This window comes from Anabrus simplex, chromosome 5 (assembly GCF_040414725.1).
Source record: "Anabrus simplex isolate iqAnaSimp1 chromosome 5, ASM4041472v1, whole genome shotgun sequence".
NCBI classification, from domain to species: domain Eukaryota; kingdom Metazoa; phylum Arthropoda; class Insecta; order Orthoptera; family Tettigoniidae; genus Anabrus; species Anabrus simplex.
In genome coordinates, this window is record NC_090269.1 from 266,541,502 (window position 1) to 266,568,073 (window position 26,572).

General features: G+C 39.6%; 1 protein-coding gene across 1 annotated transcript in view; it reads right to left on the bottom strand.

The window, feature by feature from the left end:
• muskelin (muskelin 1) overlaps positions 1 to 9,837 on the bottom strand; it is a 231,598-nt gene extending 221,761 nt beyond the window's left edge. Inside the window, exons 1-3 of the mRNA XM_067147381.2 lie at positions 9,731 to 9,837; positions 9,483 to 9,552; positions 9,256 to 9,398 (exon numbers count right to left, since the gene is read on the bottom strand). Coding sequence (XP_067003482.1) covers positions 9,256 to 9,398; positions 9,483 to 9,552; positions 9,731 to 9,816 — 299 coding nt within the window. The 5' untranslated portion in view covers positions 9,817 to 9,837. The remainder of the gene's footprint in view (positions 1 to 9,255; positions 9,399 to 9,482; positions 9,553 to 9,730) is intronic.
• Positions 9,838 to 26,572: the final 16,735 nt, after the last annotated feature.

Consider the following 26,572-nt stretch of genomic DNA (forward strand, 5'->3'; position numbering starts at 1 on the left):
ATTAAATGGACATATTTCTGAAGATTAGAGTCTCTACAAGAGAGGGAAGGGTTACATACAGCTTATAAATTAAGGCGACATCATATACAATGGCAAACTCAAAAGGTTGAAAGTTTCTCTTGCTGCAGAAACTTTAAGCAATTCCATTTCAAAGGCTTTGGAATTCTGCTTATATTTAGGACTAGAAGAATTCCAAGACTGGGAAGTTTGTAAAATTTATGGAATTAATATTTGATATTTTGAACTCCTGCCATCCAATGGGGAAAGGGAAGAAGTCTCTTTCTAGAAAAAATAAGGACCTAGCTGTCTATGTATCAGTTATATGAAGAAATTGAAACTTCAGGATGGTATTCCTGTGCATAAGTCAAACAGAAGAGCTTCTATATGTGGATTTATTACTGACCTGTTAAGTATACTGTACAGGAACTGGCAGACACATATCTAGGAAGATGACACACTTCTTAAATATTTACTTACAAAAGGTTAAGCCAGGACCATTCAGAAATGCTCTTCTCATCCATACGTAATAGCGGAGGAAACAGAAATAATCCTAATGCAGAGAATTCACATCGGCATACAGGAAGTATTTACTGGGACAGACTGACCCATCGACCACAGCAAATAGTAACCATTCAGAAGTGATGTCCTTCTCTGCGGTTCCTTCTCAAGATCATGATAACTGTGCTACAGATTATAAGTCACTCACCAAGTACTCTGAAAATGATATTGATTACAGAGTAGGAAATGTCATCTTGAGGTGGGAAAGAAAATTAAATGATACAACTGTATGAAGGTTAGATAAATCAAACATTTTATTTGAACTTTTAATTCCTAACTTTAGTAATCATGTCCCAGGTAAAAATAATTCTTTCTTTTATAATCTCTTTCAATTCCCCTCTCAGCAGCAGTCTTTTTTTCCACATCCTTCAGTCCCACCTTAGACACCCCTACTCTCCTCCCATCATCCCTCCCATCGCTCCCCCCTTCTCCTCTCCCTATTTAATTCTTTGTTTCCATTGCCTGCTTCTTACAACATGTCAATGCTTGTTCCCTATCCACTCCTTTGTTTCCATGGCCTGCCTGCTTCCTCCAGCATGCCAGTGTTTGTTCTACATCAGACATTAGATATACTGTACATTTCATTACAGAGGTGAGTCTCATAAATCATTTTTCTCCCTTTTAATTTATTTTCTGTTTGTTTATTCATTTGTAATTCTTCTCCATTTTCTCCTTTTTAATTTATTTTCTGTTTGTTTATTCATTCCTAATTCTGGCTATCATTTCCAGATTTACATCATTGCCTGAGGACCTACCTCAACTTAAAAACATAAGAAGATCACAGCCATAATTTTTGTTATTATACAGTATGTATTTTAATGTTATAATTATTCCTGCAACATTGTTTTTGTCTTGTATACATACGTTTTAGTTATTAAATGATCTCTTTAATTTTTATTTTGGCTGAAGATGGCCACTAAGTGGCTGAAACTATTCCCAAGACTGATGTAATTTTACATGATATATTGTATTGAAAAGGTGTATTTATTTCTTATCTGTGACAAATATAAAGCGTAGTCTTTTTTTATCCAGCTCATAATGTGAAGTTATGCCACGTGGCTGAAAAAGTGTTCAGAAAAAAACAGTCACAGTTCTGAAGATATAACAAAAAACTTACGTTAAAGTTACAGACTGAAGTTCTCGTCAGTTTCATGGCAGCTGTTTCACAGAAACGAACATTTATTTACTGCTACCGAGCCCAGTTTTAATCACATTATGTCAACCTGACAAAACTTCTATTAAAGCAGCATTTTACAATTAGACTGCACCTCAGGTACAGAGCTATTATGCAAGAACTGAAAGGCAGATGTACACCAAATTAATACTTGTCAAAGGACAATGAATCAAAGCTTAGAAAATATGTATCGGCTCATGTGAAAGGGAGCTGTTTTGAATCAGCAAATGTGACAATTATCAGATCAATATAATTTCATATGGCTTATTGTAAATTTTATTTTCCATGTATGTTTCATTACAATGGTTGCCTTTGATATTTATGATTTATGTGGTTAAGTGTAAGAGAGAGCCATAAGCCCTAACTTTGCCACAAATCTAAGACAGGAATAAATAAAATAAATAAATAATTAATGTTTAATGTTCTTGGCTGTTTAGATACACATCCTAATTCATAATCTTGTACCTTAGGCCTGCACTATTTTGTAGGTTGATAAATTGGAGATATATGGATATCTCCCCATTGTCGTCATCATCCAGGTGAAATGAAATGGTGTAAAGCTTTTAGTGCCGGGAGTGTCCAAAGACATGTTCGGCTTGCCAAATGCAGGTCTTTTGGTTTGACACCCGTAGGCAACCTGCGCACTGTGATGATGAAATGATGAAGACGACACATACACCCAGCCCCCGTGTCAGAGAAATTAACCAATCATTTCTTTCCTTTGTTATTATCCAACATTTGATATCTTTTCCTTCCCCTTCCTAGTTTGCCTTTCACCATTCCTTCTTTGAGTAATCAGTCCCTCCTCAAACAATGTCCGAACCAGTTCATTTTTCTCCTTCTAATGATTTGCAACATACTTCGTTCTTCTCCAACTCTTCATGATAAAGCAACAATTGATGTACCGTAAATCAGGGTTACTTTGCACCTTACAGTAGGTGTAACTCTGCACCATCTTTGAAAAACTTTTAGGTGGCGCTCCAGTGGCGTTTGAGAGAATCCAATCTGTTGGTTCTTCACTTACACCTATAGATGGCAGACGTATACATTATTTTAGTACCTGTTCACGGTCATGCTGTCGTAAGTAGTGAACGTGTGCAATAAGTCATTAAGATATAAGTGAAGTTAATTATCTTTCATCACGGTCAGTGTGCACAACAAGAAAGTAAGTTATATCGTAGGGTGAGGATTTCGTCATAAATGCCTATTTTTATCCTAAACCCAGAATTGTATGCTTGCAAGTCTAAAATCTCTTTCAGTCGAATTTCAAAGGAAATACATTGCTTTTATAGTGCCAATTAATGCCTATTTCCTGCATTAGTGCCTATTTTGAAGATATTTGCATGTTAAGTGCCTAAAGTGACAAATATTAAGTTTTTAAGTCGAATTTTTCCACCCATATCTACTTTGTTAGTTTTCTTGACCAGATAGCTGCTGAAAGCAGGTATTGTTTGCAGGTAGCTACCAAAGACAGGCACTTAAATGGGATTAGAGAGGACAACAGCATTCTATCTTCTGAGGTGGCCTTGAATTTGCACCCTGCTGTGGGGGAGGTGGGGGGAGAGAGAGAAAGAGAACGTGCACGGTGGGAAGAGCTGTTTACACATCAGTTTACTCGTTTTGTGCTAAGCTGCAAGTAAGTTTAGAATTCCTAGACCCATAAAAATATTTGTTAAAGCCAGATTGTTAGTGGACCACGTACATTGGTGTTAATATAGTTGAAGGTGTCAGGAAGGAAATAGCGGGCGGTGCTTTCCATTATCTAAACGAAGTGCAATAATTTCTCGAGCAAATGCCGAAGGACAAATCATGCAGATCTATTCTGTATTGGCAGTGGATCAATGGTGACTCAAATTTCACTACCGATAGGAAAGTGATATTTTGCCAAGCCTGTTCAAAAGAAGTAAGTACAGTGTTTATTAAATGCTTAATACTTTCCTTATACGGCAGGCCTACTAATGTTTTTCACACAATTTCTCAAAGTTAATTTTGTTTTCAGTCCCTTCAGATAAAATGTGTAAAGAAATACTGTCTGGACCAGCACAAAAACACTGCTACACATATGTTGAAGACAAGAAAACAAGCAACAGGCCTGCAGCCATTTCTCCACCAAATGGAGGACAATTCTCAGAAAACCTTCAATACAGAGTTCTGCCGTGCACTGGTCGCAGCGAATATCTCATGGAGGAAGCTGGACAACCAGAAGTTCAGGGGTTTCTTGCAAAAACATACAAAGAGAATTATTCCCGACCAGTCGACTCTCAGAAAATAGTATCTCGAGCCATCTTATCAATCTAAGTTTAAATATTATTTTAAGTCTGGGTGTTCAGTTTTTTTTTTTTTTTTTCAGTAAAATATATGTGTACAGTATTAGGATTATGACAACTAACTTTAATAAATACTGGGTTTTAAGTGCTACAAAACATAATTAAGGGATGACATGAGTGACTCCGCCTTTTGGCTCTCGGTAAACGAAACCACAGACAGCTGTGGTCGAATGATTGCCAATGTGGTCATTGGTAAACTGATGTCCAGCAACCCTGGGAGACCTCATTTAGTCCTTGCAAAGGAAATTGAGGCCACTAATCATGCCACGATAGCTCGCATTGTTAGAGACGCTTTGCGTAAGTAATTCTTTCACACTCAAATCATTTCAATAAAAAATATAATACAGTTCTAATTTTAAAATGCGTAATGTATATACACTGTAATGTACGTTTTATTCAATTTCTCTATTTACTCTTTCAGAAGTTTTGTGGCTAGGAGAGGATAATGATGAGAAACTCCTAATTCTCCTCACTGACAGTGCTTCATATATGCTGAAAGCCGGAAAGGCATTACAAGTGTTTTATCCGAAGATGATGCATGTTACATGCCTGGCTCATGCACTTCATAGACTTGCCGAGGAAGTGAGAGCCACGTTCCCAGAGGTAAATGCAGTTATCTTGAGTGTGAAGAAAGTGTTCCTGAAGGCTCCTTCCTGGATATCAGCCTTTAGGAATGCACTCCCTGACATCCCCCTTCCAACTCGGCCTGATCTGACCCATTGGGGCATGTGGTTGTGTGCTGCCCTATACCGTATTTCCCGGCATAATCGTCGCCACCACGTAATCGTCGCATCCTTTATTTTCAATACAAAAATCGGACTTTAAACATTTAATCGCATAATCGTCACACATCCAAATTTTGTTCACCAATCTGGTTAAAAGGTAAATGGAACTGCAATGTAAGTTGCATATGAATGCGCAATTTAAATACGTGTATGGCTTATGAGCAATTTGGCAACACAGTCACATTTGCGAGATGTTGCAAAACGTATAAATAAATAATACCGGTATATGTACGATGCATGGCTTACTGGTAGAATATCGGCAGTTTGACAACGTGGTCGCGAGACAGTGTACAATTTATTCACCCCCTACATATTATGAATTCTCATTTGAAATACGTAAGGCTGTAAGTTATCGCTTATTGGCAAAGTTGCCAGGAAATACCAGTATCAACACACACTTGTCTTCTAGTAAACAAGAGGTCTGATAGAATTCTGCGTTATTACAACCTTACAACCACCCGCCCGCCCAGCGCAACAATCGCAAAGGACCTTGGCCTAGCAAGCGACCACTGCTCAGCCCAAGGCCTGCAGATTACGAGGTATCGTGTCGTCAGCACGACGAATCCTCACGGCCGTTACTCCTGGCTCTCTAGACCGGGGCCGCCATCTCACCGTCAGATAGCTCCTCAATTGTAATCATATAGGTTGAGTGGACCTCGAACCAGCCCTCAGATAGAGGTGAAATTCCCTGACCCGGCCGTGAATTGAACCCGGGGCCTCCGTGTAAGAGGCAGGCACGCTACCCCTACACCATGGGGCCGGCTCCTGCGTTATTGCGCACGAAGTGAAATCCAAGACGATAACTCAGATTTCCACGGAATTACTCAGCTCACAGTCAGCCGAATTATTTACGACGTCTCAGTTGTCATTGCTAGACTCTTATACTACTACATCATAAGTATCTGGGCATGGGATGAAAACTTTTACCCAAGCAGACAAGATAATTATTATCCAATGGTATTAAAGTTTTATTTTATAAACTCGTCAGCAATGTAAAATCATCAATAACTGGGAAAAAATATTCACCTAATTACTGTATGTTTAAAAGAAATTGAAAAAATGAATGTTTGTTACTGACGTCTCGGAACACGGTCAACTACAGTAGATCTACACCGCGCTAGCTAGAGCGATGTATGAAGACGTCTGTGCTCTGGTTTGCGAGCTTTGCGCAAGGACACTAGTGTGTCGCAACCAACGAGCTCAACTGATAAATTGCTGCATGCTTCCTTGCTGCCTAACAGTATTGGCTGCTCTGAAATGGACAGATCACAGATGCATTTATTTGTTTGTGACTGACATGAATACTGTAGACATGTGTGCGTGAGAATTTAAGTTTTTAATTTGTGTTTGGAGTGTTTGTAGAAATAATTTGTTTTAATAGTGAACAATTACGGAAAGTCATTTATATTGCAAAACATTAACGTGCGAAGCATTTATAAGCGATTATGGGTAAAAATAGAAACTATTCTGCGGGCTTCAAGCTAAGCGTAATTGCCTTCGCTGAACAGCACGGGAACAGAGGTGCAGAAATAAAATTTTCAGTGAGTGAAAAGTTGGCGGAAATTAAAAAACAAGTTAAAAAGCACAAACCCTTCTAGATGCGCATTTAGAGGTCCTAAAACAGGGAAGTTTCCTATAACTGACGAAGAAGTGTTTATGTACGTCAATGAAATGTGTAGCAATGGCTGCAGTGTATCATATGAAATGTTACAAATTAAGGGACGGGAGGTAGCGCACAAACACAACATAACTCAGTTTAAGGCGAGTTGTGGATGGATTAAGGGGTTCATGCGACGACACAATGTCAGTGCGAAGGAGAACAACACTAAGCCAAAACTTGAGTTGCCTGCTGATTACACGGACAAGATTGTAAATTTTCACCGATTTGTCATATATTTGAGCAAGGAAACTTCGTACTTGCTTTCTCAAATCGGTAATGCCGATCAGACTCCAATCTTTTTTTTATATGCCTCGCAACAGCACTACTGCGCTAAAAGGATCACGGAGTGTATTAATGAAAACCAGCGGTAGTGAGAAGTTACGATGCACGGCAATGCTAGCCATTACAGCTGACGGAAGAAAGTTGCCGCCTTACATCATTTTCAAGAGGAAAACGATGACTAAAAATATACAGTTTCCCCGTGGAATTCATGTACAAGTGCAACCAAAGGGATGGATGGACGTAGAAGACATGCTGGACTGCGTTAAAACTGTGTGGGATAGAAGACCCGGTGCATTACTAAAACAACCAGCTCTGCTTGTTTTAGATAGTTTCCGAGGTCACCTCATGAACGAAGTGAAGCAACTTCTCAGTAAAAATAAGACACGACAGATAGTCGTTCCTGGTGGCCTAACATCTGCTTTGCAGCCACTAGACATATGTATTAATGAACCCTTTGAAGACCACTTACATCGATTTTACGAGCGGATGATGAGCGCCGATCAGCAATTGACGCCCGCTGAAAATATCAGGCGTCTACCCTTGGACCTGTTATGCTCGTGGGTGATGAAGAGTTGGGATCTTATACCACATGAACTAGTCTCCAAGAGCTTCAAAAGGACTGGGATTTAGAATGCACTAGACGGATCCGAAGATGACGCAGTGTGGCAGAGAGACTAAGAATCTGATACTGGAATTGCCGCGGCGAGGACGGCGCATCAGATACCGAAACCTGCGATAGCGACACACAAGATTTGGAATAAATTGTGTACCAGTAAGTACGTATTTCACAACAAAGCGATAATTTATTGCAAGTGTAATATTTTAAATTTAATACTCAAATTAATGACAAATAAATTAATACGTTCATTTTTATTTTCAGGTTGGAAAAACGTTCGCCGAATTGTTCCGAATAATTATGAATTTTGTTTCAGACTATTTTAATTATTCTGATGTATAAACGCGAGTATTACGTGCATCTTAAATTTGTAGTAAATACAATTTAGTTATAAATAAATTTTTTGAGTAATACAAATACTGATATTAAAAATTCTTCGTATAATGGTCGCACCCTACTATTTTTTCGAAAATTTTGGTATAAAAAGTGTGACGATTATGCCAGGAAATACGGTACTATGCCGAGAATGTCAATGAGATTGGAGAGATATGTAGCATTAACGGCCTTAAAATTACTTTTATGCTTCAGGTTATCAAGCCATTTTTCAGCAGTTTTCCTAGGAATATTCTTCTTTTTATATTTAATGGTTAATCCTAGGTGTATTAATGCAGTTATTTTAGGAAGTGTAACACATAACACTGTATAAATTAGGTAAGTGAAATTATATGAAATTCTGCAGGTAGTGGACAGTTTTGATGAAGATGGGAGAAAGAATTATAGAAGCTAAGGCTGCACTGGCCAACCCGAAGATTTTCAGTGGTCTCACAGTGCATACCGTGGAGGCCAGGCCTGGCCAGCGTCTTGGTAGGTGCTAGGCACCAACTGATGAGCCCAACCTAGCACACGAGGGCGAAACGCTAGCAACCGGGAATGAGTTAGCTGGAAAATTTATAATGTCCAATAACGGACCATTTATATTGGTATTATAAATTTACTCATTTGGGACAAATATTTCAGATTCCCTATGGGAATCAACATCTATAAGACATCTATGTCTTATGGCAACAATGAAATAGAAAAGGGAAGGAAGCGGCTGTGGCCGTAATAAAGATACAGCCCCAATATTTGCCTGGTGTGAAAATGGGAAATCACAGGAAAACCATCCTCAGGGCTGCAGACTGTGGGATTCGAACCCACTATCTCCCAAAAGCAAACTCACATCTGCATACCCCTAACCACATGGCCAACTTGCTCGGTTATTTCAATACTAAATTGTGGTTTCATTTAATACTCGTTTCCTTCACACGAAGACAACCATGGTCCGACGATGAACAATTCATTTAATTTCTCAGGCTTGTTCTTTCGAGATATGGCCATATCCAAGGGCAAGTTATACAATCTCAACTCATTCAGAGGACTGGCTTCATCGTAGTCTCATTATTTATAAACTATTTCCAAATGTACAAAAAAGCTGTGGGTAATAGCTAGTATTCTATAAAGAGATGCATGGCAGTAAATTAAAACGCACATATCTAAATAAGAACTAACCCTTTATGTGTCCGTTACCTAGATATATTGATCATTTACCAGAGACTTCGTAGACTTTTCAGTAAGTCTGAACGTTCCAGACCAAAATGCCAGTTTTGCCTACGGTGTTATAACATAAATAAACTCATATATCATGAATACTTTCATAAAATGAAAGGAAAGACCTGGTTGGCTAGCAAAACAAGATCAAATGGAGTAGTGTCATGCCACAGAAAAGTACATTTTATGCAAAAACTTCTGAACAACATACTAATGATTACTGATGTATAAATAACGACGAATCAGTCAAGCAAACTATACAATACCTTTCAAGAAGTTCTATCATATTCTCATCTGTGAGCCCTCCATAAACTTTAAATTTCTTCAGATTACAAACATGAGTTTTCTCATACTTTCCAAATGTTATCGACACAACAATCGAGTGCCTCTCTAGTTTTAACGTCAGGAACTGGAACAGATTATTCGCATTATAAACAGATAAAAAATTAACTTTGAAATAGCAACAAATCTACTCATATCCTCTAGAACTCACCTGTGGAGGATTGTTTGTATCGGAAGACCACCGCGACGATTGGTCACTTGACTTATCCTCTTGAATATTCCTAAAACACATTTAAAAACCAAGTTAACCTAATATAGTGCAATGACAAAAGGAAACTTCGTACTTTGAAAAGTTTCATAGGTTAGAACGAAGCCGGGATTCAAACAATTTTCAAAAGGACACTCAAACACTGATCTCCCTAATTTTCATTACATAGCTATTATTCTGAAATGACATACTCGGGGATATATGACGACGAATAACTAGAACATTTATGTATACTATAACCCAGTTTTTTCGTGCTGTCTAGTTGAAAGGCCGCCATGTTCTACGACGAGATTTAACGAACAGGGGTACCGCAGATGATAAGAACAAGTTGCGCCGTCGGATGCGCAACATGATAACAGAAATTCACCTACAGAAATAGATGCTACATTCGAGTATTGGCACCACTTACTACTGAAAAAAAAAAAAAAAAAACACTAGCGTCAAGCTGTAAACACGCATTACCGGTACAGTTAACATAAAGAAACAATCTTTCTCATATTTTATTATTACAATTTGCAATAACTTACTTGCAGCTCACCTTTACTCCACCGAAAAGCAGAGCGAGTTATACTACTGCCAAATAAAGTTGTCACCGAGCTCGATAGCTGCAGTCGCTTAATTGCGGCCAGTATCCAGTATTCGCGAGATAGTAGGTTCGAACCCCACTATCGGCAGCCCTGAAAATGGTTTTCCGTGGTTTCCCATTTTCACACCAGGCAAGTGCTGGCCACGGCCGCTTCCTTCCCACTCCTAGCCACTTCCTGTCGCATCGTCGCCATAAGACCTACCTGTGTCGGTGCGAGGTAAAGCAACTAACAAAAATAATAATAATAATAATAATAATAATAATAATAATAATAATAATAATAATAATAAAGATGTCAATAACATCAATCAATCCTGTCCAGTTGTTTACCTAGCTCATTTTTTTTTTTTTATGATTTCAACGAACTTAACATTTTCCTTGTTGAAATGAAATGGCGTATGGCTTTTAGTGCCGAGAGTGTCCGAATACATATTCGGCTCGCCAGGCGCAGGTTGTTTGGTTTGCCAAACGTAGGCGGCTGCACGTCGTGATAAGGATGACATGATGATCAAAACGACACATACACCCAGCCCCCGTGCCAGCGAAATTAACCAATGATGGTTAAAATTCCCGACCCTGCCGGGAATCGAACCCGGGACCCTGTGTCCAAAGGCCTGCATGCTAACCATTTAGACATGGACCCGGACATTTTCCTTGTTAAATTATACCAAACCCTTATTCCTATTCTTATTAATGAATATTTGCCCTTAGAAATTCAAGCTTTATTTTCACAATATGATATTTCCTATTTAATAGTCTTATATGCCCTCTCATTTACATCCTCAATACAACACTTAGATATCCTCACAACCACGTGAAACGATCTGTATCCTCTCTCTACAACCTCCTTAACGTGACTGCGCCTACGAAGATCATTCCTTGTATTAATACCTAGGTATTTACAGCGATCACCATGAGGTACTAGATAATATTTATTTTCCTCCAGATCTACAGAACATGAACTTAATGATCTATAAAGGAAAAAAAATAACAATGTCTAACCTTATCAACTTATGTTCAATCAATTTGCATTTGCTGAAAAATAAACAAACAGAAAAACCAAAATAAATTTCCATTACCGGTAAATCGTCGATAGACTCTCTCAATAGGCCCACGGTCAACTCCTTTTCGGAGATCCATTATCCGTGGGAATACGACAATTATGTGAACACAAAGCAAAATGGCATACATGGCATAAAATAAGGTACAATAAAATAAAATAAACGGCAGCACGGCACACGGCGCTTGGCCATCCATATGGAGAGGTAATGTCCTCCCATTCCTCTCCTGACTGACACAGCAAGACATACTCCACTCCTACATGTCAACACGCAACCCATTACAACTTGCTGAGCCAGACCAACGTTGAAACATCTGCTGAATCAGCGTTCTCTATTGTTCTCATTTATCTACCTACCGTAGTACATTGTTCTACTTCCATTACTCTCTATGACATCATTATCTAACTACTTGCCATTGAAATAATTACAAGCTAAATCCACCAATACAATCTAATAAATTATTACACTCTTTACCAACCATTATAATCATCATCACTCTTAATCATACTATATCTTCTATTCTAATTGTAAGCAAACGAATCAAGCCAAACTCCACGTAAAAGTATACTCCACTACTTTCATTTCCGTCTCATAACAAGTCAAACTCCACCAAGCCAATACCGCTTCATAATTCCCCTCCATAAACCACCACGCACAAATCCCTCCTCTCACCTTATACCACCACTTACAAATCAATACAATTCAATTATCAAACATGACCACTTTGCGTTATCATCAGCCAATATAACTTAATTACGAACACACTCTATTAAAATAACAATCCCTCAATTTACAATTCACTCCGCTCACTTTCCAGCTTAATCCTTCTCTCCTTCGTCAGACAAGACTCCACATATCTAGCACGTACAATTCAATTATCAAACTTGACCATCTTCCCTTATTTATACTCACATTAAATTATCAATCCATCTCTGACCATACTCACACTTAGCAACAATCACTCAAAATACGACACATACCACCAAATTATCTTCTTATACAAATAACAATCCCACTCCACCACCATCCAAATAGAACTTGATTAACAAACATTCAATATACCAACCCTCTTTAGAACCGTCTCTCAAAATCACACTTTCACTTATAATTCAAATCTACTTCACTATAACCGAACCTATCAAAATATCACTTAACCACTAAGTTAACTATACATTTCAAATCCCATTAACAATCACACTCCACCACCTACCAATTTCTACATACCGTACTCTTAACAAACCAGACCATCTTTCCTTATTTACAATCACTCCAAATATCACCCCGCCATCTCCACTCTCCTTTCAGCAAAATCCTTAAAACTACTTAACTATAATCACTCCTAACAAAATCACACTAAACAACTAAATTCACTATGCATTTCAAATCCCCACAGCCACTATAACTTCCTCATTCTTAACCAACCGAACCATCTTTCTTTATATTACCACCATGTCTTCATCCACTACTTACTTACTTTACTTACTTACTTACTTACTTACTTACTTACTTACTTATTAACTTTTTTTGCTAGTTGTTTAACGTCGCACCGACACAGATAGGTCTTACGGCAACGATGGGACAGGAAATGGCTAGGAGTGGGAAGGAAGCGGCCGTGGCCTTAATTAAGGTACAGCCCCAGCATTTGCCTGGTGTGAAAATGGGAAACCACGGAAAACCATTTTCAGGGCTGCCGACTGTGGGGTTCGAACCTACTATCTCCCGAATACTGGATACTGGCCGCACTTAAACGACTGCAGCTATCGAGCTCGGTACTTCCTTCCTTCCTTCCTTCCTTCCTTCCTTCCTTCCTTCCTTCCTTCCTTCCTTCCTTCCTTCCTTCCTTCCTTCCTGCATCATGTGTTGTCGTTAGCGCAGGCGAGAATGGAACTTCTCCTTCCCGAGATGATCAATATGTTGCACAAAAACCTCTCCAACATCGTTAAGAAACATTGATGGTGTCAAAGGATTTAAATCCTCAGGATCCTCTGATATATAAGTCAGTGGGCGTCCCTTAATAACGGCCTCTACATCACAAAGTGAAGTCAGTAATTCTTCATAAGTGAGTACCGACGCTCCGAGCATTCGTCTCAACAATTCTTTAATGGAGCGGGCCAGACGTTCCCACCATCCTCCCCACCAACTTGCAGTAGGGGGATTGAACTGCCAGTCTATTTCTTGAAACCTAGATTGTTGCTGAAGTTCTTGGAGATCTAGGCCTTTTAATGCATTGGAAGCCCCAACAAAATTGGTACCATTGTCAGAATAGATAATGGATGGACGGCCCCTTCTAGCAATAAATCTTCTCAATGAAAGAATGAAAGCTTCGGTACTTAATGACGAAACTAGTTCCAAATGAACTGACCGGAAGACGGCACAGGTGTAGACAACAATCCATACCTTAGAATTACCTCTCAGAATTAATGGTCCTGTCATGTCAATGCCAACCACTTCAAAAATATTGACATCCTTTACTCGATCATTAGGTAGAGGGGCAGACTCTGTTTCAGCATTCTTTAGTTTTATGACATTTACACTGCAGACAACTTGCTAGCACTTTCTTTACAATCCTCCTAGTTTGCACTATCCAATAGCTTTTCCTCAAAAAAGCCATTAAAAACTGTAAACCGGCATGACAATGAAGTCGATGTTGCTCCATAATCAGTGCCTCAACTATTTTATGTTCCTTAGGTAGCAACAATGGGTATCTGAAGTTCATTAGATCCTCTCTCATCACAATCTTGGTTTTCACTCGAATGAGACCTTCCTCGTCTCTGACAACTTTTATCCCATTGACGTTATCATTTCAGCTGGGAATGAATCTGATTGAATACCTTTGATGACAATCAGATCTCCTGCCTTTATTTATGAAAAGTGTAGGGGATCTGCATGGCAGTTAATCTTCCTTGCATTACTACAAAATCTAAGAATCCATGCCACAACCCTAACTCGTTGAGAAAAACTCAAATTTCTTGTCATTTCTAGATTTAGCGTTGTTGTAGTGCAGTCCAAATTCTTCTTATTTTCTGCTAGGATTGTGCTTTCATCCTCATTGTCTTCCAGCTGATTAAATGGCCACACTTCTTCTGGTCGTTATAACCATTCAGGAGTTTTCCACCACGACGATTCCTTCAGCTGGGACGGATAACATTCTCTTGATATGAGATCAGCCGGATTGTGTATTCCTGGAATATGTTTCCAGTCCTCTGGACTTGTTGAACGCCTGATCTCTTTTTCTCTGTTGCCAACAAATGTACCCCATGGTTCGTCTCTTAGGCTAATGCGGTTGAAGAATCACTCCAGAAATATTATCTCACATTTTGTAGATGTAGACCAGACTTAACTGTTGACGCGACTCTACTTCCAACTAGGCAGCCTAATAATTCCAGCCTGGGAATAGTGATGGTTTTAAGTAGGGCTACCCTGGCTTTAGCCGACAGCAGCTGCACTGAAACTTCCTGGTCACTTTCAATTCGTAAAAATATCACAGCAGCATAAGCGTGTTGGCTAGCGTCTACGAAGGTAAGAAGCGACCATCGATTCTTTTCCTTCACACCACCCGTGATTAGTCGAGGAACTTCCACTTCCCTTAAGCAGTTTATTTCCTGTTAATGCTTACGAAATTCATCACCGATACTCTCAGGTAATGGTGTGTCCCACTTCTGTTTGACCTTCTTGGTTTCATTTTCTACGCACCATGCCTTCTGCAACAACAGCTTGAATGGCAGAAGTGCTGGAGTGAGAAACCCAATGATCAAGAATTTAGTAAAATAACCACCTAATCGATACTTTATTATTGCCTCAGGCAAAATTGACTGAAGAGGACCACTAAGTGGTCGAAACATGTCCTGTAAGTGCTCATTTATATTCAATTTTGCCTGGGGCAATAATAAAGTATCGATTAGGTGGTTATTTTACTAACTTCTTGATTATATTCATCGATACGGTCACGAAATGGACAACTTGTAATAAAACCCAATGATATAAAAAATGTTGTGTATTAAGGAAAGTAAGATTCTCTTCGTCAATACTTCTGGGAGAGCTAAAAATTCTGTATTAAATTCAACACTCATTGTGTCCGATCTTCTGTTCCACTGTAGTCCGAGAACTTTTGTGATGAATCCCTTCTCAGTTTCACTGTCCTCCGTCGCTGTGATGCCTTCTGTTGAATATTCCCAATTCCTAAGTTCCATGTTTTCATCATTCAGCAGTTTAACGCTCTCAGTTCGAAATGTATCAAATTCTTCCTTCGAAGCTACCGATGTCACACAGTTGTCGACATACACTGACTGACAGAGCAAATGCAACACCAAGAAGGAGTGGTCAGAACTTTATGCCAATTGCAGGGTAGACTGACGTCACTGAGGTATGCTCATGATGTGAAATGCACCGCTGTGCTGCGCACGTAGCGAACGATAAATGGGACACGGCGTTGGCGAATGGCCCACTTCGTACCATGATTTCTCAGCCGACAGTCATTGTAGAACGTGTTGTCGTGTGCCACAGGACACGTGTATAGCTAAGAATGCCCGGCCGCCGTCAACGGAGGCATTTCCAGCAGACAGACGACTTTACGAGGGGTATGGTGATCGGGCTGAGAAGGGCAGGTTGGTCGCTTCGTCAAATCGCAGCCGATACCCATAGGGATGTGTCCACAGTGCAGCGCCTGTGGCGAAGATGGTTGGCGCAGGGACATGTGGCACGTGCGAGGGGTCCAGGCGCAGCCCGAGTGACGTCAGCACGCGAGGATCGGCGCATCCGCCGCCAAGCGGTGGCAGCCCCGCACGCCACGTCAACCGCCATTCTTCAGCATGTGCAAGACACCCTGGCTGTTCCAATATCGACCAGAACAATTTCCCGTCGATTGGTTGAAGGAGGCCTGCACTCCCGGCGTCCGCTCAGAAAACTACCATTGACTCCACAGCATAGACGTGCACGCCTGGCATGGTGCCGGGCTAGAGCGACTTGGATGAGGAAATGGCGGAACGTCGTGTTCTCCGATGAGTCACGCTTCTGTTCTGTCAGTGATAGTCACCGCAGACGAGTGTGGCGTCGGCGTGGAGAAAGGTCAAATCCGGCAGTAAGTGTGGAGCGCCCTACCGCTAGACAACGCGGCATCATGGTTTGGGGCGCTATTGCGTATGATTCCACGTCACCTCTAGTGCGTATTCAAGGCACGTTAAATGCCCACCGCTACGTGCAGCATGTGCTGCGGCCGGTGGCACTCCCGTACCTTCAGGGGCTGCCCAATGCTCTGTTTCAGCAGGATAATGCCCGCCCACACACTGCTCGCATCTCCCAACAGGCTCTACGAGGTGTACAGATGCTTCCGTGGCCAGCGTACTCTCCGGATCTCTCACCAATCGAACACGTGTGGGATCTCATTGGACGCCGTTTGCAAACTCTGCCCCAGCCTCGTACGGACGACCAACTGTGGCAAATGGTTGACAGAGAATGGAGAACCATCCCTCACGACACCATCCGCACTCTTATTGACTCTGTACCTCGACGTGTTTCAGCGTGCATCGCCGCTAGCGGTGGTCCTACATCCTACTGAGTCGATGCCGTGCGCATTGTGTAACCTGCATATCGGTTTGAAATAAACATCAATTATTCGTCCGTGCCGTCTCTGTTTTTTCCCCAACTTTCATCCCTTTCGAACCACTCCTTCTTGGTGTTGCATTTGCTCTGCCAGTCAGTGTACATCAACTCCATCAATTTATGTGCTGTTGATTTGTCTTCCTTACGTACGTTGGTAATATGGTGTTCTATTACAGCGCCTAGTATAAATGGACTGCAGGTAGTTCCAAAAACCACTCGTGAGTGTCTGTAAACTTTGATTTTCTTCATATCGCAATTCTCCCACCATAGGAAACGCAGAAAATCACGATCTTCTGTCGCAACCTCAATCATTTGGAAGGCTTTTCGGATGTCTGAAATAACCAAAATTACGTTCTCTCGAAATCGGAGGAGTACCTCTGGAATTAACTGAACATGATTGGGCCCTTTATCTAGAAACACATTCAGTGAAACACCTTCTTCTGTCTTGCAGGATGCGTCGAAGACTGGATGAACAGGAGTTGTCAAGCTTGATAATTTAATTAGTGGCCGATGAGGAAGAAAATGACAGCATCTTTCTAATTCATCATTCGGTACCTCTTCTATGAATCCTTCTTTATTCCACTCGGTGAAAATCTGATCGTAACTGGTGAATAGGCTTGCCTTCATCAGCTTGTCGGTTGTAGATTCAATTCTCTTCTCTGCAATATGCTTATCTGATCTCGGGGTGACCTTTTCTACATGGGAGGTTTGTTATATAGCGAACATTCCCATCTCTTTTCAAAGTGCTTAGGAGATTCTGTTTGACCTCTTCAGTCGTTTTGTCTTCTACCTGATCACAGATAACAATAGTCTCCAAGTTCCAAAGCTCAGATATGATTCGCATGTCATCACAAGTCATTGAGATGGCGAGGTTACTCAGATTAACATCAACAGATTGGTCTTGCCTTTCACCAGCCAAAGTCCATCCGAGTATCGTTTCCACGGCTAGGAGCCCATTCTTCAATTCAACTGTCTTCCCTGTGAGAATCTTGGCGTATACATCCATTCCTATGAGGAGCTCAATCTCAGGGAAATCATCACCCAGGTCACTGATCCATATCCTCTACATTTTCAACACTTGCAACAAGTCCAAAAATCTTGACACTCGTGGAATCGACTGAGAAATTCTAGGATGATCCCGTAACTCTATTTCACAATTGAATTGTCCAGCATTTCTTCCTATGTTGATTTTGTATCTTTTGTGTTTAATGCTAGAAGTTTGATCTCCGCCAAACCAAACATGGGTTACTATTTCTTCTGCACAAGATTCTAGCCTCAACTCTTTAACTGTACTCTGAAGGAGGTAACTTTGTTGTGAGGCACAGTCTAAGAATGCTCAGGCTGTTTTCTGTTTACCATTCTCTTGTAATTTGACCATCATTGTTTGTAGGACAACTTGATTTATACAAGTATGGTTAGATAGGTCGGATGTAACATGAGTTGGTCGCGTTTCCTTCTCAATCTTAGATTCACTCTTCTCAGCTCGTGATAAATCAGGACACATAACAGTAATGTGCTTATTTCCACAAAGTAAGCAGTGAACGGAAGACTTGCGGTTCTTAGGTAAGTGGTTAGGTTTTGTGCACAAATAGCAACGACCCTTTACTTTCATTTTTGATTTTCGGTCTTCTATACTGCACCCTTCTTACCTGGCTACTCAGCCGGAGAACGAGAGTCTCCCCAAAGCATTCTTGTAGAGTTTGAATGACTTTTGGGTGATTTTCTGACGTCTGTGGATAACTAAGTACAATTTCATGAGGTTCAGTTCCTATTTCCATAACTTGCAATAAATACCGTACGGAAAAATGTTACTACCATGCAGACTATCATTTTCGTGAATTTTCCGAAATTGCGACCAAAAACTTAACCACTCACGTAAATCACCATTAAATTTCTTAATTTCAATCTTAGGAAGTTTATAAATTCTCCTCCTATCCTGACTATGACATGAGGCCTCTTCATGTGCCTCACTTAAAAAACTGTCTGATCTATGGTGCGTCAAAACATTATTCAGCTGTACACGTATAACCTCAAATTCGTCGATATACTTCTCGGAAGTTTCTTTTTCTGATACAGTTACAGTCATAATATCACTGCTATCTAAAATGCATGCATTATTTTGCTGTCTAATTCACGAAGCTCCGACATTAATGCCTCTAAACGACTGAAATTTGAAGTAAGTGCATCATTAAAATCGGGAGACGTACCTGTTGCGAGGGTTCCCTTTATGTCGTTTATCTTATTTGTGAAGCATTTTCTCTCAGTAATCCTACCTTTCTTCAGTTTCTACATATTTATTCCTTCTCGACTTGGAAGAAATAGTATCTCGGAACCGCGTGCTATTGTATGGTACTTGAAATTCCTTCTCTTCTAGGACAGGAATAAACACACAGCATCTATCACGTCGGGGTCACCACTATGTTGTAATAAACTCGATCTGCCTCCATAGATTCAATATATTTACTGTTTAAACTCAACAACACACATAATCGTGATAGATTACAGACTTAGACAACAACACTAATTCACTTCACTGGTCCAAGAGTCGCCATTATACACAAACAAAAAAAGAAGAGAGTAAAAATTATTATTATTGATTTAAGCCCACTAAGGAGCGCTGGTGACTAGTTCTTCCTCGATGCTCTTCTTTGTTCCCAATGTCTCTTGAGCCCTGCTGATAATTTCTCCTTTCTCTCCTGTGAAAGGGGCTTCCGACTTCTAGGAACTCTAGGTGGTGCGGTCCAAGACTGTACCATAGCACAAAATTTGGAACGATCTTCTATATCAATATCTGAAATCCCAGCCGAATCCAAGTCCTTCTGTACTTCATTAAGCCACAAGCTTCCAGTCTTGTAGCTTTTAACCAAAGAAAAGATCTTCTTGGTAAGCCTGTTGCTGTCCATTCGTAAAAATACTACATAATTCAAAACAATTTAAATTCTCAACACTTGTTAGTTCAGAATCAAATAACTCGCGTAAAACCAAACTACACCTGCGATTTAAACATGGGTGACTTGTATTTCATTCTTGAGAAAAGAGTACCGGTAGCTTAAAATTTTTTGTCCGCAGACACGGTGGCGATGTCCTAAACGTCTTTACATACGTAATTATTTAGGGGGTATTATCACTTAATTAGTCTACATTTATCTTAAAAATCGTACGTGAATCGCAATAACCAATTACAAAAACAATAACATTACATACAATCACATAAAGCCCTCATGTGGATTTCAATTCACCGCGGTAAAGGTGCGTTTTCCAAGGTGCAACTGAAGCCGCCACGGCGGCCAGAACCGCACCACTGCCGTCGCCATATATGTTGGCGACAGCAGCCGCAAGCGACGGGCACGAGAGGTGTTCTCTTAGGCCGCGTGCACACCGAGCGCGCTTCGCATAGTGTGTAGCGTGAAATGCTATGTATAGCCAATACCAACTACAATATTATCAGACCTGAAGGCACATATCGATACGTCACAAAATGGCCGCCGCATTGGGCTACGCGTATCCGGCATGTAGGGCCATGTTTACATTCAGTTTGGTGTAAGCTCAGCACTTGTCTAGTTCGTTGAGGTTATCTTGCTACTGGAATTCGCAAATTAATTATCCACCGAATATGTTTGTGTGTTAAGTAATGTTTCAGTGTCCTTTTATTTGTTATCTAGTTATTTTTTAAAGTGCTAGTGATGTTTTTACATGTATTCAGAGGTTATTACGGCCGTATGTAATGTGTTGGTGATTCAGTGAGTTTGATCTGGTGGAGTGGAATTAGTTTTAGTATTTTAGAGGTTATTAGTGCCGTATATTATTTGCTGCTGCTTCGGTGAGTTTGGTCTGGTGGAGTGTATACATCTGTTAGATAAGTACAATGGGTCGTAAATGTTCTGTGCCTGGTTGTCGATCAAATTATGGATCTTCCAATACTACAACTTTTAGGTTTCCTAAGGACAAAGTTTTACGAGACAAATGGGTTAGGAATATTCATCGTGACCATTTTGAGGTTACTGATAATACTTCGGTATGCATTAAACATTTTGACCCTAAATTTATTATAAGTGAAGATGTTTTTCCTGTGATCCCATTAGAGTGCCCAGAAAAATACCAAAACTGACTTCTGATGCATACCCCACTATATTTCCTAATCAGCCCTCTTATCACACTGTTAGTGTTTCAAAACAAAGGACAAATCCCGAAGACAGGGTCCAAGAGCTTATTAGGAGAGATGAGGAAAATTTTAATAAGTGGTGCGAAAACGACAAAATTACTGATTTTAACACATTCATCTGTGAAGTCGAGAAAAAATGTGTTAAACCATTCACTGCAATAGAGAAGGAAGATTACGTGTTGTTTGTGAAGGTGGATGATGAGTCATTTACTAACGTTCCATTCATTTCAGTGAGCTTTAAGGTTTCCAGTTCTTTTACAGTTCAAGTGTTTTACAAAAATGTGTGTTTGCCGACAGAGCATTTTAGATTTATATTGAAATCTGATGGTTGTGAAGACCTGAAGTGTGACAGATGGACAAAGTTTGACACTTTGGTAAGTCACCTCGCAAGTTATTCTGATGATAATATTGGTTTCACTGATAAACTTTCTTTTTTGGTGAAGCTTGTGAAAAATGCACTTGAGTTAGACTGTGAGTTAGTAAAGAGAGAACTAGTAAAATACAATTTGTCTTGGAACAATTAGAGCTCTCTATAAACAATCAAATACGATACTCCCCAGAACTACTGATATGGGCTGCGTCTTTCTCTTATTCGTACCCTGGTGCATACAATTTTTTGCGTAAAACAAATGTAATGACATTGCCTCATCATGTATATTTAAGACAGTTTTATCAAAAATAGGCCCCAGCAGTCCAGGAATAGGTCCTGCACAGGTAGCTTTTTTGAGAGAAAAAAGCAAACTTTGAAGGAGAATGAAAAGGTTGTGTCAGTAATGCTTGACGAGGTTCATGTAAACTCAAAAATCTCATATAAAGCAGGTAAATTAGTAGGAATGGCTGAAAATAGTTCAGAGTATGATGCAGCATCTACCATGCAAGTATTTATGGCTTCATCATTGCATTCTGGTAATAAAGATGTAATTGGTCTTTTTCCGGTGAAGAATATGAACTCTGAAACACTGCATGATCTCACACTTAATGTTTTAAAAGTCATGGTTGAATTAGGTTTTGATGTTGTCTGCTTGATTGCTGATAACCATTGCACCAACAGGAAAATGTTTGAACTTTTATGTGGTAGTAATAACTTGATACCTTGTATTCAAAATCCAGCAGATCTATGTAAGTCCTTGTTTCTTCTTTTTGACAGTGTACATATTCTAAAGTGCATTAGAAATAATTGGTTGAACAGATCAGATGAAACCTTCATTATACCAAACGCTGATGAGACATTTGCTGTTTTAAGTGAAATGGTGAACGTTGATGTTGGTACAGAGTCAGTCTGTAAATTTACAACTACTGAGGCCAAATTTTCAGACCTCAGAGAGTTGTTTCACTCAGAGAAGAGATTGTTGTTAAAAATGGCTCCAAATTTATCTAGAAAGGCTCTGTATCCAACACCAATAGAGAGACAAACTGTATCGTTAGCAGTAAAAATCGTTGATCCTAAGAATATTGCTGCTTTGGAATTGCTTAAAAGTGAAGGTGTGGATGTTTCTGATGGCACAATCCAGTTTGTAAAATTAATTCAAAAGTGGTGGTCAATCTGTAATGTGCAGCATCCCATGAAAGGTACATATACCAGGAATGAAGAGGCTAGTCCAATTATTGGGCCTGATGACAAGAAACTTTCATTCCTTACATGTTTAAAAACATACATAGACATATGGCACATGTCACAAACAGAAGGAAGATTAACAAGGGAAACGTATACTGCTTTGACACATTCTCTTACCACAGTGGTAGAACTGTGTAAATATATTTTCAGGAAGTACCACTGGTCTTATGTGCTTACTGCCAAATTGCAGACAGACAGTTTAGAGGGAAGATTTGGTGCCTACAGAAGATTGAGTGGTTGCACTTATATTGTTTCTGTGGAACAAATTCTTGAGTCTGAAAGAAAGCTCAAAGTATTAGGAGTATTGAAGATGAGGTCTGCAAAACTTGGTGAATTTTATTTGAAAGACTTTGCCCATAATGTCCATAACAATAGCCATGATGGAATTATTGACAATTTAGATGCATTAGAGTCTGCATTAGAAGAAGTAGTTCACATCACGGTTCCCCTTGAAACACTGCGGATTTTAGTGTGCATTGCTAGCTACACCAGTTTGCAAGTGACTGAAATATTGTGTAAAAAGTGTGATGACTGCATTAAAATGTTGCAGAGTGAAAATGAATTACTTGTGGATAGTGACAGGGAAGTGATGATGTATTTTAATCTAGTGAACAGAGGTGGTTTGAAGTGTCCATCGTCTATGGTCATGTCCTTGTGTTGTAACATTTTCAGACTTTTCCAGGCATTAATTAGTGACAGTTACGAACCAGAATTTCTTAAGTTACACAATCAAAGAGAGACACTGGTAGTATTAGGATTTCAGTTAATTGAGAGTAGTGTGTGCAACCTTGATGATGAGTGTCAGTGTGGTATGAAGTTGAAAACAATGATTAAAAAGTGCATTCATGTGATAGCAAATGTTTTCATCAATAATTATGGTAAAGCCCTTGAGGAAAGATGTGTCTCAAAAGAACTGGCAAATAAACTTCAATCTAAAAACTTCAAGAGAAGTACCTGTGATGCTGCAAATGCAGAACCAAGTCAAAAAGCTAAGCAACGCAAAGTGTTGAAACTTAGCAGTAAATGATCGTCTTCAGAAGATAACGTGTCAGTTTAATTTGTTAAGAAGGAAGCCCTATTTTCCAATATTGACTCATTCACACTTGTTACATTAGCGCTTAACGAATCCCACAGAAGGTAATCTCTGACTTAAACGCCTGGAATGTGGGTTGGGATATTCTTATCTATAGTAGGTTCTGTGAACCTACGTACCGCCCTCGCCACTTGAGATGATCCTTGAATTGATTATCATATATTACTAAAAATAACATCTTACAAGGACTCTCTAATTAAAAATGTTCTGGTATAATAGGCAGACCATTAAATGCTCATTAAGAACCCTTGCGTAGTTTAAAAAATAATTGTAATATAAGAAATAATAATGATAGCAACTACAATGAATAGTATTACTATGAACATACTAGAGGTAAAGCACCTGAAGGAGGAGTGCAGCAAGTCATTGACCTGACCAGGTGGGACAGTGATGTAATAAAGAGCAGAGGACTTGTAGCTGTTGGGATTTGAGCCATTGAAGGAGTAACAGTTTTGCAGACGCCTCACAATGTATGGTGGAGTTGGAGAAGGCACGACTTTATTAACGTAAGTTCAAAATTTCAAATTCATAGGTGTTTGGACAAAGTAAACAAATATTTAAAAATATTGAATGTGGCTTGATAGAATCTGATGTTCTTTTAAGAATGAAGCATGTCATTCTTTGTTTAATAATTTGTTTTTTTTACAGGTATCTTATAGTGCAATATTTAGCCTATATTTAACTTGTGTGCTCGAAAAATTGAAAAGCTTTTTTAAATGTATCAGTTAAGTTTGTCTCTAATCTCGATTAGTGTCATTGAAAATAATCTGATGTTCTTATAAATATACATTTAATTCCATATTTAAAGTACAATGTAGCTGGTGAATGTGTACTTGTAGAGCATGTTATTTCACTGTCCTGGTTAATTTGTATTTTTCGTGTAATATGCCTTTCCTGGCAAGACCTAGTGTTCTCAGTGCACAATGTCTTCTGGTATGGACTAGAGCAATTTTGTTACTTCCATTAACCTGTCTCAGTCTCATGCTTGGCTTTGACAACATGAAAGTGATATAGATGTCGATTCCCATAGGGAACATGATGGCCTGGCAGGCATCAATTTTTGAAAATGAGACAAAGTCTCTCATAGTGCATTGGCACTGCCAGTGGCTCCAGTAGCCTACGCAGTGACCTCCACGATATGCACTTGCCATGCGTCTTGGTAGGTGTGCTATTCGACAACTGGTGAGCCCAACTAAGCACACTGGGGCAAAACGTTGGCAACCAGGAATGAGTTAGCTGCAGAATTTATTATGTCCTATAACAGACCAAGAATATTGGTATTAACATGAAAGTCACCGAGGTATGAGTGATGCTAGCAATGCCATTTCTTATGCAGCCAGTCTCTGTGATGGACGGTGTGAAAATATTGCTCATAGGGTCAGTCGGTGCGTTCATTTTAGTGGGTTTGTCAGACTGATATATAATAGCAACTTTTGGCTCAACGAGGAAAGCAACGGAGAGCTACTTCACTTTCCCTAATATGCCTCTTCAGTGACACCTAGGCCACCTCTGACAGCTGATGGTGGAACTGGGAGGATCAAACCAGCCTCCAGTTCTGAGCACTTAACATACGTACGTGTTGTGTATTGATGTGATTTACCAACAAATGCTGCCTTAATTCTGTCAGTTGCAAGTGTACTGGCTGTAGGGTTATGTTAGTGAGTCATGTGAGTATTTAAAGTAGACATGGTTGCTGCATTTCTTATTTTCTGAGTACGGTACACTATTTCAGTGCTATGAATTTTTTTCTCTTGTAATGTGTTGCGTGTGCACTGTTATGTTTTACCAACAAATATTTATTAAATGTTGTTAATTTCAATTGTTGCAGGGTTATGTTACTGCGTCGTGTGATATTTAAAGTTGACCTGGTTGCTAAATATCTTATTTACTAAGCACAGTGTGTCATTTCACTCTTATGAAGTTTTTGTAATGTGTTGTGCGTGGTTGTTTTACCAACAAATATTAATTACGGTACTTACATTTTGTCATTGTAGGGTTATGTAAGTTGAATACTTATTTCGATTTTGGTATATTATTTTAAACCGTTTCGTGTTTTATAACTATGGAAACATGATTTATATTTCATGTACTAATTCTTCTTTACGATTATGAATTAGGAACGTTATCGGCGTTAATTATATTAGTTAGGAATTAATGCCTAGCTGCTTCCCACAGCAGACAGTGAGCCCAATGTTTCCGCCATGTTGGATTCTGCATTAAGGTCTGATAGGTTGTAGTTGGTCTTGGTATAGCGCAAGCGTGCTTGCTGTTCACACCGTAAACTCTACTCCGTGCTCTCAGCTTAGTTTGGCGCGAGGCTCTTTAGGGTGGTCACAAACTAATGCCGTTGTCCAAGTACGCCAATAACAGTTTACTGATGGATAACAGTTACCTAAAATTGAAAATTAGAAAGCAGAATCGAAAGTGGGTTCATGAATTTAATGAAGAACGAATTACTTTCAGAGAATTTCATCGTTTGTACAGAGATGCAAGACTTTATCGCCACACATTTTATGATTACTTAAGAATGACAAAAAATACATTTGATCTTGCGAAGCCTGCATATGAAATGTGGCGACAAGTAGCAGAGAAGTAGTGGGAGAAGTTCAATTTTCCCAATTGTCTAGGAGCACCATGCAGCAAACACGTGGAAATTAAATTTCCGGCTAAATCGCACTTTTTGTATAATAATAATATATATATAATTCGCTGGGGCCATCAAGGACCACGTTAAGTCTTGTTGCATTTGACACTGAACTTGGCCTTCTTTAGAGCCCAAATTTTCCTCATGCTTTGTGAGTGGGCCTGCTTACGCTCCTCTGTCCAAGGGACACCGTGTCTTCTCTTCGGTTGCTCGTCTCGGTTTAGCCCGTTCGTCAATATTTTCTTTCTTTCTTCTGAAGAGATCTCTGTTAAGG